Genomic DNA, 12,912 nt, shown 5'->3' on the forward strand with positions numbered 1-12,912 from the left:
AGAAAAGCATACCCAAATTCAACTGCCAGCTACTCATCCCCAGAAGATAAGATATGCATATTATTAGTAGATTTGGATAGAAAACACTCTGAAGTTTCTAAAACTGTTTGAATCATGTCTGTGAGTATAACAGAACTTATTTAGCAGGCGAAACCCCGAGGACAAACCATTCAGATTTTTTATTTTATTTTTTAGGTCACTCTTTTCAATGGATTTTCATTGGGAATCCAGATTTCTAATTGACCTTCTTGCAGTTCCTACCGCTTCCACTGGATGTCAACAGTCTTGAGAAATTGGTTGAGGGTTTTTCCTTTGTGTAATGAAGAAGTAGCCCTGTTCAGAAAGAGAGTCGAGTGAAGTGTACTTTTTGTTTGAGGCGCGTAACCAGAAAGCATGCTACAGTTTGTTTTAATCCTGTATTGAAGACAGATCATCCCGTCTTCAATTTTATCGATTATTTACGTAAAAAAATACCTAAAGTTGTATTACAAAAGTAGTTTGAAATGTTTTGGCAAAGTTTACAGGTAACCTTTGAGATATTTTGTAGCCTCATTTGAGCAAGTTGGAACCGGTGTTTTTCTGGATCAAACGCTCTAAATAAATTGACATTTTAGATATATATCGACGAAATTAATCAAACAAAAGGACCATTTGTGATGTTTATGGGACATATTGCAGTGCCAACAACAGAAGCTCGTCAAAGGTAAGGCATGAATTATATTTTTATTTCTGTGTTTTGTGTCGCCCCTGCAGGGTTGAAATATGCTTTTCTCTCTTTCTTTACAATGTTGCTATCCTCAGAATATAGCATCGTTTGCTTTCGCCGAAAAGCCTATTTGAATTCTGACATGTTGGCTGGATTCACAACCAGTGTATCTTTAATTTGGTATCTTTCATGTGTGATTTAATGAAAGTTTGATTTTTATAGTATTTTATTTGAATTTGGCGCTCTGCATTTTCTCTGGCTTTTGGCCAAGTGAGACAGTAGCGTCCCGCCTAAACTCAGATTTTTGGATCTAAATATGAACTTTACCGAACAAAACATACATGTATTGTGTAACATGAAGTTCTATGAGTGTCATCTGATGAAGATCATCAAAGGTTAGTGATTAATTTTAACTCTTTCTGCTTTTAGTTACTCCTCTCTTTGGCTGGAAAAATGGCTGTGTTTTTCTATGGCTATGTACTGACCTAACATTATCGCAAGGTGTGCTTTCGCCGTAAATCCTTTTTGAAATCAGACACTTTGGCTGGATTAATGAGAAGTTTATTATTATTATATTACCTTCAAGCTGCATACTGGACCCTATTCCAACTAAACTACTGAAAGAGCGGCTTCCTGTGTTTGGCCCTCCTATGTTGAACATAATAAACGGCTCCCTGTCCACCGGATGTGTACCAAACTCACTAAAAGTGGCAGTAATAAAGCTTCTCTTGAAAAAGCCAAACCTTGACCCAGAAAATATAAAAAACTGTCAGCCCATATCGAATTCCTATCAATTCCCATTCCTATCAAATTTTGAAAAAGCTGTTGCGCAGCAACTCACTGCCTTCCTGAAGACAAACAATGTATATGAAACGCTTCAGTCTGGTTATAGACCCCATCATAGCAGTGAGACTGCACTCGTGAAGGTGGTAAATTACCTTTTAAATGGCGTCAGACCAAGGCTCTGCATCTGTCCTCGTGCTCCTAGACCTTAGTGCTGCTTTTGATACCGTTGATCACCACGTTCTTTTGTAGAGATTGGAAACCCAAATTGGTCTACATGGACAAGTTCTGGCCTGGTTTAGATCTTATCTACCGAAAAGATATGTTTGTCTCTGGATGGTTTGTCCTCTGAAAAATTAACTGTAAATGTCAGTGTTCCTCAAGGTTCCGTTTCAGGACCACTAGTGTTTTCACTATATATTTTACCTCTTGGTGATGTCATTCGGAAACGTAATGTTAACTTTCACTGCCATGCGGACGATACACAGTTGTACATTTCGATGAAACAAGGTGGAGCCCCAAAATTGCCTTCCCTGGAAGCCTGTGCTTCAGACATAAGAAAGTGGATGGCAGTAAATGTTTTACTTTTAAACTCGGACAAAACAGAGATGCTAGTTCTAGGTCCCAAGAAACAAAGAGATCTTCTGTTGGATCTGACAATCTTGATGGTTGTTCAGTTGTCTCAAATAAAACTGTGAAGGACCTCGGCGTTACTCTGGAACCTAATCTCTCTTTTGATGAACCGCATCTACGCAACATTGCAAAAATCAGGGACTTTGTCCAAAAATTATGCAGAAAAAATTATCCATGCTTTTGTCACTTCTAGGTTAGACTACTGCAATGTTCTACTTTCCGGCTACCCGGATAAAGCACTAAATAAACTTCAGTTAGTGCTAAACACTGCTGCTAGAATCTTGACTAGCACCAAAACAATGTATCATTTTACTCCAGTGCTTTCCTCTACACTGGCTTCCTGTTAAGGCTAGGGCTGATTAAGGTTTTACTGCTAGCTTCCGAAGCATTACATGGGCTTGCTCCTACCTATCTTTCCGATTTGTAGTGTAGTAAGTTGGTGGTTGAAGATATCCCTCTAGTGGTGTGGGGTTGCGCTTTGGCAAAGTGTGTGGGGTTATATCCTGCCTGTTTGGCCCTGTCCGGGTGGGGCCACAGTTTCTCGACCCCTCCGGTCTCAGCCCCCAGTATTTATGCTGCAATAGTTTGTGTCAGGGGGCTAGGGTCAGTCTGTTATATCTGGAGTATTTCTCCTGTCTTATCCGGTGTCCTGTGTGAATTTAAGTATGCTCCCTCTCTTTTTCTCAGAGGACCTGAGCCCTAGGACTTGGTCGTGCTGCTGCTCCAGTTTCAACTGTTCTGCCTGCGGCTATGAAACCCTGACCTGTTCACCAGACATGCTACCTTGTCCTGGACCTGCTGTTTTCGACTCTCTCTCTCTACCGCACCTGCTGTCTCTAACTCTGAATGATCGGCTATGAAAAGCCAACTGACATTTACTCCTGAGGTACTGACCTGTTGCACCCTCTACAACCACTGATTATTATAATCCAACCCTGCTGGTCATATATGAATGTTTGAACATCTTGGCCATGTACTGTTATATCTCCACCCAGCACAGCCAGAAGAGGACTGGCCACCCCTCAGAGCCTGGTTCCTCTCTAGGTTTCTTCCTAGGTTCCTGTCTTTCTAGTGAGTTTTTCCTAGCCACCGTGCTTCAACATCTGCATTGCTTGCTGTTTGGGGTTTTAGGCTGGGTTTCTGTACAGCACTTTGTGACATCGGCTCACATAAAAAGGGCTTTAAATACATTTGATTGATGAGTTCTCAATTTAGTCATTGTCTTTTGTTTGGAGCACTCCTGTCAATGTTGAATAATAACCTGCAGGTTGCAATGGTTTTATTTGTTGGCTTTATATAGGCTATTTTTACATAGTTGGCAAAGGCAATAGAATTGACTTTGTAGGTTTGTATCGTTTTCATTTAGATATAATTTTAATTAACCACAAGACAATGATAGATATAAAGACGTTACTATAAAATAAATTAAACGGTTTCACGAAAATGTGCATATGAAAACCACAATTGGCACGCAGATCGGTAGAAATGGTAAGATAAATTGGCATTCCACATGAGTAGCCTATTACCGGCAACTTCAGGAGAATAGATAAGTCAAGTTAAGGTTTTTTCCTTCTGGTTATCTAGATCTCTGGCGCCCTCAAGGCATTTATCTTATTTCATCAAACCATAAAGTTTAAGCTGACAACTTTTAGTCAACCAAGATTTTTTTTTTGTCGGGGAAAACCCTAATAAGTTTAAAGGTTAATAAAAATATATTTTTTTATAAACTACTACTACTAGTTTGACGGTCTTAGCCATCAAATTGTCCCATTAACAATCACCCATATTAGCAAACTTATTTAATTTCCAAGGCTACTCATCATAATGAACAATATCAGCAAAATTCCTGTGATAGTGTCACGAATCCCGCCAAAGATTGTGCCTCTTCCCGTTCCGGCGGGACTTGGTGGTCGTCGTCGCCGGCCTACTAGCTGCCACCGATCCCCTTTTCTGTTTCATTTAGTTGTGTCTGATTTGTTGCACCTGTTTCGTGTTTAGGTTTGATTGTGGGCTATTTAAACCCAGTTGGCCCGCCGACTGTTGTGCGGGCTTGTTTTTCTGTTTGTGGTGTTTCGTTCATTTCTTGTGGTGTCTGTTCCTATTTCTGTTTAGTCCTGTTTGTTTGGACTGGGACTTTACGCGCCCTTGTGTGTGTGGCGTGACCGTCTCTCTGGTATTTTGGAACATTAAATCCACGTCCTTTTTGAACTACCCTGCTCTCTGCGCCTGACTCCTTCACTCACCACTTTTGGAATCCTGACAGATAGGTGTCGATAAACTGAAATTTATCTTCCCAGCTCTAATTCATTACTCTGATAGATACAAGGTACCGTTCATCTTAACCTACATTAATAACTCATGTTGAAAAGGTTTGATGTGGAACTTAGAATGCCCCAGTCTTTTAGAGTAGACATTGATCACTGCAGTAGGCTATATTATCTCACTTCAAGAGAGAAATTGATTCCATGAGACATGACATATTAAAATGGATAATCGCCCCCCAGAAATAAAATTATGATACTCCTGTCAATTTGATGAAAGCCTAGGTACTATCAGTAGGTAAAATACAAAATATCGCCAAATCAACCAAGAAATGGTATGGTCATACTTGTCTGGAACACATCCATCAGTTTATCGTCATGACAAAGAATATATTTTGCTTAGATGTTCTCAATCTAAACAGTGTATGAATTTATTCAACTTAGTTTCTCCTTCAAGTACCATCTAGCAATGCACCCTGTGTGTCTGTGGGAAACATGGGAAAGGGCCCTTCTCGCCATAGCAACATTCTGCATGTCACGTTCCTGACCTGTTTTTCCTTTTTCTTGTATTTATTTAGTTGGTCAGGGCGTGAGTTGGGGTGGGTTGTCTATGTGTTATTTTCTATGTTGGGATGTTTGTGTTCGGCCGGGTATGATTCTCAATCAGAGACAGCTGTCAACCGTTGTCCCTGATTGAGAATCATACTTAGGCAGCCTGGGTTTCACGTGTGTTTTGTGTGTGTTTGTTCTTGTGTCAGTGTTCCGCCACACAGGACTGTCACGGTAGTTATTTTGTATCGCATATTGTTTTTGTTAATTATTAAATCACTATGGAAACTAACCACTCTGTGTCTTGGTCCGATCCGTCTCGCCTCTCCTCGTCCGAGGAGGAGGATTACGACTGCCGTTACAGAAACACCCACCACCAAAGGATCAAGCGGAGTGGTAAAGGGCAGCGACAGCAGCAACAGAGGACACAGGACTCGTGGACTTGGGAGGAGATCCTGGACGGCAAAGGACCCTGGGCTCAGCCAGGGGAATATCGCCGTCCCAAGGCGGAGTTGGGGGCAGCGAAGGCAGAGAGGCGCTGGTATGAGGAGGCAGCGCGGCGACGCGGTTGGGAGCCCGAGAGTCAGACCCAAAAAATTATTGGGGGGGGGGGGGCACACGCGGAGTGTGGCAAAGCCGGGTAGGTTACCTGAGCCAACTCCCCGTGCTTACCAAGGAGTGAGAGGGCGTCGTACTGGTCAGACACCGTGTTATGCGGTAAAGCGCACGGTGTCCCCAGGACGCGTGCTTAGCCCAGTGCGGGCTATTCCACCTCACCGCACTGGTAGGGCTAGGTTGGGCATCGAGCCGGGTGCCATGGTGTACATGGCACCAGCCTTACATATGGTGTCCCCGGTTCGCCAGCTTAGCCCAGTGCGGGCTATTCCACCTCACCGCACTGGTAGGGCTAGGTTGGGCATCGAGCCGGGTGCCATGGTGTACATGGCACCAGCCTTACATATGGTGTCCCCGGTTCGCCAGCATAGCCCAGTGCAGGCTATTCCACCTCGCCGCACTGGCAGGGCTACGGGGACCATTCAACCTGGTAGGGTTGGGGAGGCTCGGTGCTCAAGTGCGCGTGTCCTCCTTCACGGTCCGGTATACCCGGTACCACCTCCATGTACCAGTCCTCCGGTGGCAGCCCCCCGCACCAGGCTGTCTCTCCGGGTTCTCTCTCCAGCTTCTCCCACCTGTCCAGCGCTGTCAGAGCCTTCCTCCTATCCAGCGCAGCCAGTGTCTGAGCTGTCTGCCTGCCCAACGCTGTATGAGCTGCCTGCCTGCACAGCACCGTCAGAGCTGCCTGCCTGCACAGCACCGTCAGAGCTGCCTGCCTGCACAGCACCGTCAGAGCTGCCTGCCTGCACAGCACCGTCAGAGCTGCCTGCCTGCACAGCACCGTCAGAGCTGCCTGCCTGCACAGCACCGTCAGAGCTGCCTGCCTGCACAGCACCGTCAGAGCTGTCCGTCTGTCCCGAGCCGTCAGAGCTGTCCGTCTGTCCCGAGCCGTCAGAGCTGTCCGTCTGTCCCGAGCCGCAAGAGCCGTCCAGCCAGGACCAGCCAGAGCCGTCCAGCCAGGACCAGCCAGAGCCGTCCAGCCAGGACCAGCCAGAGCCGTCCAGCCAGGACCCGCCAGAGCCGTCCAGCCAGGACCCGCCAGAGCTGTCCAGCCAGGACCCGCCAGAGCCGTCCAGCCAGGACCCGCCAGAGCCGTCCAGCCAGGATCCGCCAGAGCCGTCCAGCCAGGATCCGCCAGAGCCGTCCAGCCAGGATCCGCCCCTCAGTCCGGTGCTGCCCCTCAGTCCGGTGCTGCCCCTCAGTCCGGTGCTGCCCCTCAGTCCGGTGCTGCCCCTCAGTCCGGTGCTGCACTTTCTGACATTGGCTGATGTAAAAAGGGCTTTATAAATACATTTGATTGATTGATCTGTTGGTCACATACCTTAAAAAAATTAAGTCGGGGCGTGGATCAGAAAACGAATCAGAATCTGGTGTGACTACCATTTGCCTCATGCATCGACACATCTCCTTCACAGAGTTGATCAGGCTGTTGATTGTGGCCTGTGGATTGTTATCCCACTCCTCTTCTATGGCTGCAAAGTTGCTGAATATTGTCAGGAACTGGAACACACTGTCGTACGCATCTATCCAAACATGCTCAATTAGTGACATGTCTGGTGAGTATGCAGGCCATGGAAAAACTGAAACATTTTCAGCTTCCAGGAATTGTGTACAGATCCTCACAACATGGTGCCGTGCGTTACTTTGCTGAAACATGAGGTGATGGCGGCGGATGAATGGCACGACAATAGGCCTCAGTATTTCATCACGATATCTCTATAGTCAGGTCAAGACCTTGGTGACTACAAGCACGTAGATGAGCTTCCCTGAGACGGTTTCTGACAGTTTGTGCAGATATTCTTCAGTTGTGCAAACCCACAGTTTCATCAAGTGGCTGCTTTCAGACATTCCGGCAGGTGAAGAAACCGGATGTGGAGGTCCTGGGCTGGTATGGTTACATGTGGTCTGCGATTGTGAGACCGGTTGGATGTAATTCTCTAAAAACGACGTTGAAGGTGGCTTACGGTAGAGAAATTCACATTAAGTCTCTGGCAACGGCTCTGGTGGACATTCCTGCAGTCAGCATGCCAATTGCACGTTCCCTCAGAACTTGAGACATCTGTGGCATTGTGCGTGTGACAAAATGCACATTTTTAGAGTGGCGTTTTGTTGTCCCCAGCACAAGGTGCACCTGTGTAAAGAGCATGTTTAATCAGCTTCTTGATATGCCACACCTGTCAGGTGGATGGATTATCTTGGCAAAGGAGAAATGCTCACTAACTGGGATGTAAACAAATTTGTGCAAAAAAAATGTAAGACACATTTTAACATTTCTTGCTCTTATTTTTACTCATGACATTTATATTTTTTGTTCAGTGTACTTCATATACTATTATTGACTGGTATTATTGTGTGCAACTACGTTTGCTAGCTAGCTAGATAGAGCATTGCATTGTGGGTTTTGTAGTAGACTTGAGCTACAACACATTTCCACATGTTGCTACCAACCTTGTTATAATGACAAAATTAAACATCCCCACATTTTTTCCCCCCCACAGTGTAATTTAACACTGTTAATCATAGGAATGAGTGGTTTGGGGTGGATTATCCCTTTAAAGAACATCATGATGAAGTAGTAATACTGCAGTAAACCATGGTCACTTTTCATATTAGTCACTCATGACAGACTGTTAGATTTGGTTCTCGGTGCTGAGATTACTTTTATAAAGCTGAAATCAATCTCACTATATTAGGATCCAGATATGTTATACTACAACCTCCTGAAGTACAAATTAATATAGAATTCAACTTTCACCTTATTTCTTCATTTTGAGGATAATAGCTTTTTATTGGTTTACTGATGGATGAATCATCCAGGATGTTTATCATAACTTTCCATGAGCTTAACGCTTCTAACGTTTCTATAGGCTTATTGTATCGGCTTAACACCTCTCTCTTTGATTGGAAACAAGCAGAAAAGGTTCAGGCTCACCCTGATGGGAAAGTAATTGATGCCGTACATCTCCAGGTCTTGAGCTATTTTTAAGTACTCCATCTCAGCATCTTCCCTGTGTCAGGAGAAGAGAACACGAGATCAGAACATCATGTGTCAATGAGAGAGACCTCTTTCTAACTCATGCATCATCACGTGTAATAGAGCAGTGGTTCCTAAACCCAGTCCTCGAGTACCCCCAACAGTACACATTTTTACTGTAGCCCCGCACAAGCACACCTGATTCAACATCAGCAGGGGGTTTCACACTAACGTAGAGTGTAATTCCCTGAATGCACTTGAAGTCACACTATGTGGTTTAGGCAGATAAACACATTCTGCTGCAACTTCAAACAGCCAGTTACGTTGTAATGTCGTGATGAAAGTAAATTAAAGCTTTTTTCTCCTACTAGGTTCTAAGATCTGACTCTTCTTCTGGGTCATCTCCAGTAAGAAACAACATTTGCATACTTTGACAAAAAACACAACGTTGACACTCGTTTCACTTTTATCTGATGTTTTGTTGATGTTGATGTGGCTGGCAAATACAAGCAAGAGGGTAGATCCACAAGTGCATTTTCATGTGTGCCTTCTTTGGTGTTAGCCCGAGTACATAAGCCTAATTCTAAGCAAGGGAGGAAGAAACTCCTAAGCACTGAAAACTGTCATAGAGAATCAGTGAAGACAGACACTTTATCCCTAGACAGGTATATGACATTGCAGCTTTACCTTGTCCTCCCTCTATGCTCAGCATAACAAGAAGTGATTCTCTCCTCCCACATCTCTGCTGTCATTTGGTAAAGGTTGATCACCTAAAAAACAGAGGATAGGTAGTCACAACAATCACTCAAACCTTTATGCAAAATATATGCAGTACAATAACAAAAACATGTCTTTGTACATGTGTTCCAGGAAATCCAAGGAAAACTTTATTACCGTCATTGATAATGTCCTTACCATTTCTGGCAGAAATTAAAACTACTAGGTTACTACGGTGGTGCTTAGTATTGCAGCTAAAAGACTAATGGCAGTCACTCACCCTCTTTGGTAAGAGTTCCTCTTGAGCCAGAAAGCCTAGTTTGTGGACATTGGGGTCATAGTCTCCATACTGCAAAGTCAAGAGAGCAAAAGCAGTTAAAAAGGTAATGGGCAGGCCAGGATAACAGCCAATAGAGATAATATGATAGAATATCTCTATCCTTTTATGAAGTTTATGATGTGATAAAGTCACAGTATTAAGATGAGAGATGATTCGGTCAAAATGAACAGGGTCAGGTCTTCCATCAATGCACAGACTAATTTACTTCCAGCACACACACACACACACCTTCCTGGTCATCAGGAAATGGTGACATTACAAAATGTCATTAAGATATGGTTCACAAATGATAGAGAGGAATAACAATGGACAACAGAAGGGAATGTCAAATACCTTCAGTGGTGACACAAAAATTACCACCCCCGGGCTAGAGAAAACTATGGTAGTTCCTTTATAATGCAGTGTTTGTTTGAGTGTGTGCGCGTGTGTGTCAGGAACACAGTTTCAGGACTGGTACAAAAAGGCCAATGGAAATGGGTCTAAAATTTGTGTATGGACCAGAAACTGATGGGACCTGATGATAACGGCAGGTAGCCTAGTGGTTAGAGCATTGGGCCAGTAACCGAAAGGTTGCTGGATAGGATCCCCGAGCTGACAAGGTAAAAATCGTTCTGCCCCTGAACAGTTCCCCGGTAGGCCATCATTGTAAATAAGAATTTGCTCTTAACTAACTTGCCTAGTTAAATAAAGGTTACATTTAAATAACAGCTACTGACCATTTAGCTTTCATCAGTTGGAACTGAATGTGAGTTTCTACCTGGTAACTAGAGAATCATGGTTAATGGCAAATTCATCATCATTCAGAAAAAGGACACAGTAGTAGTTTTGGAAGTGTGTTGGATACTGTTGGTTGTTGTAGTTGTATGGAGGGTGTGTTACTGTATTTCAATTCTAAACCTTGAATTACATGAACCTAATCAAGACATTCAATCGACAAGAATCCCTTTTATATGACAATTCGCAAATTTATCAAATCATCGATGTCTGCTGCCAGAGCAGCAATGCAGACTAGTAATAACCGGTCAATCGTATCTCAGACCAATTCTGTGTATTGTATTCTATTCACACAGTGGGGTTACATTGCAGGCTGCCTGGTGTGTCACACACTCTCTCCACTCGCTACCCCACTCCCTCTATTCTTCTTCTGCTACCCCTGCTCTACCTACAGCCAGTGAGTGAATGCCTGGCCAGGCAACTTCCTGCATTTTTTTTAAGCAGCCGTTGCTTGAAATTCCCTGTCAACATGTCTCTGGAGCGAGGTGCCCCGCTGAATACCAAACACGAGTCTATCCTGCACTGCCTAGCAGAATGATACTTTAGCCTACACACATACACACACGTGCATGCACATACACACCAACAAATACACAAACCTTTTTGCTTCCTATAAACCCTTTTTCAGTCTTCCCTCCTTCAATCTCTCTCCATCTCTTGCATGTCAATTAAGCTTTCCACTGCTTATGATGTTCAGTGGTATCTGATGTCATTGAAATCAGACTACAGATCTTAAATCGAAGTCTGTACGATTGCCCTTAACGCAACCTGCCTCTAGGTTAAATCATGCCAGTTAGAATCACTTGTCTTTCCCCCACTCACTTCGCCTTCATTTTCTTCATAGAGAACATCCCATTCCACACACACGTGGGGAGTGGGGGGAATCGATGTAGTTTCATATCGCAATATTATTTTAACTCCAAGTATCAATTTGTAAATAATTATAATATTAAACAATTTCAGGGATGCAAACTGCTGAGGGCCCAAAAAGGTGACACTTTTTTGTTTTTTGCACTGAAACATGCAAAAAGAAATCCCTGCTAGGGGGAAATGCATGCTTTAACTAATTAGACAACAAAGAATATGTTCTACATGATCAGTCTCTGTGTGTAAAATAAAAAGTAGTTAATGTGAACCTAACTCACAGCTAAAAAAAAATTTGTAAAGAAAGCAATCCAATGTTCTTTGTTGCCTAGACCTACTGCAAATGACACTTAGGTCTTGAGAAAGAAAAAAAAACACTAATTTGCAATTAGCCATGACAGCCTTTATAATAGAACGCTTGTGACCACACACATAAATATTGTACTTGGGGGAAAAAAACATCTTAAAGTAGAAATAGAATGAAACAAACAGGCATTCTATTTTTGCTCTATTATAGTGGCCACTATAGTTGACATTGATCAAGTGCACAAGGCTACATGTGTGCAAACATAACGTTCACTGAGTAAAAAAACGTATAATCCCCCTCACACACGTTACTGTCAAGTTCAACACAACAAAAACAATATCTTTGGGCTACACTGCAAATTATTACATTGTACATTTTCTGCCTGTGGACATAGGTTCTACAATGTGCCAACAAAAGTGAGAAAGAGGGAAAGTGTCTGATGTTCCTTTCACCTCTATAGTGGCATCTAGCTTAAGCCAGGCCCAGCTCCAGGCAGCTACACTTGATCCCTGAATCCACTTGTTTAACATGCAACGCCTCATTTTCACCTAATTATCTCATCCTGAAAATTAACCACATGCTGTAGAGGGAAAACATCAGTTAACAGATAGTGGTTGGTTCGTTAGCTAATTAACATTTCAGATTGCCAGGGTCCAGTAAGCAACTAACACGTTATAACTTGAGGAACGGCAAGGAGTCTACACCGAGGTATACACCGAGGTAACGAAAGTTTCAGGTTGGATATTCAACGAATATTCGCCTGTAGTTTTCCTTACGTCCACCAACAGCAGTTAGGGACCGTCAACATAGTGACAAATCACATTTTTCAAATTTCAATAGCTCTTTAACCATTACTCCTAAAACGTTCAAAACTGGTTGTAGCTAACCCGATGGCATAGACACACATTGCACACACTTTTTTTTTTGTCAAATTACATCTCGCACTATTTTAAATTATTTATTTAAATGTATTTATTTCAATAGCTCCTTGGTCATGTGACCTAGTGACTTCAAACAAGGTTCAGAATGTACACTCAGTGGGCCTACACATTGCACACCCTTCAGTTTGTCCATTTTCATCTCACACGTTTTTACATTAAATTTGTAAACATTCAAATTTCAATAGCTCCTTGGTCATGTCACCACTTTGGATCCTATTCTTGGACAGTTAGAAGACACAATGCATCAATGCAACAAAAAAATTATACTAATTACTGTCCATGAGTAACCTCAACCTTGTGGGTGTTTGGGCCAATAAAGTGCCAATTCTACCACTGACTAGTCTCTCATGCCCCTATGAACAGTTTTTCATCTAAACCGGACCTTTTAGTACTGGAGTACACTATCCCCTAATTGGGGCTCTTTTCTTTAAATACAGTAGCAGTTTAC

The 12,912-nt window shown here is 43.2% G+C and overlaps 1 protein-coding gene across 5 annotated transcripts in view; it reads right to left on the reverse strand.

Moving 5' to 3' along the window:
- Positions 1 to 12,912, reverse strand: part of nf2a (NF2, moesin-ezrin-radixin like (MERLIN) tumor suppressor a) — a 64,250-nt gene that overhangs the window by 38,344 nt on the left and 12,994 nt on the right. For all 5 annotated transcript variants that reach the window (XM_055920347.1, XM_055920346.1, XM_055920348.1 and 2 more), the window contains exons 5-7: positions 9,519 to 9,587; positions 9,209 to 9,291; positions 8,480 to 8,555 (exon numbers count right to left, since the gene is read on the reverse strand). In XM_055920347.1, coding sequence (XP_055776322.1) covers positions 8,480 to 8,555; positions 9,209 to 9,291; positions 9,519 to 9,587 — 228 coding nt within the window. The remainder of the gene's footprint in view (positions 1 to 8,479; positions 8,556 to 9,208; positions 9,292 to 9,518; positions 9,588 to 12,912) is intronic.

Source organism: Salvelinus fontinalis, chromosome 4 (assembly GCF_029448725.1).
Source record: "Salvelinus fontinalis isolate EN_2023a chromosome 4, ASM2944872v1, whole genome shotgun sequence".
NCBI lineage: Eukaryota > Metazoa > Chordata > Actinopteri > Salmoniformes > Salmonidae > Salvelinus > Salvelinus fontinalis.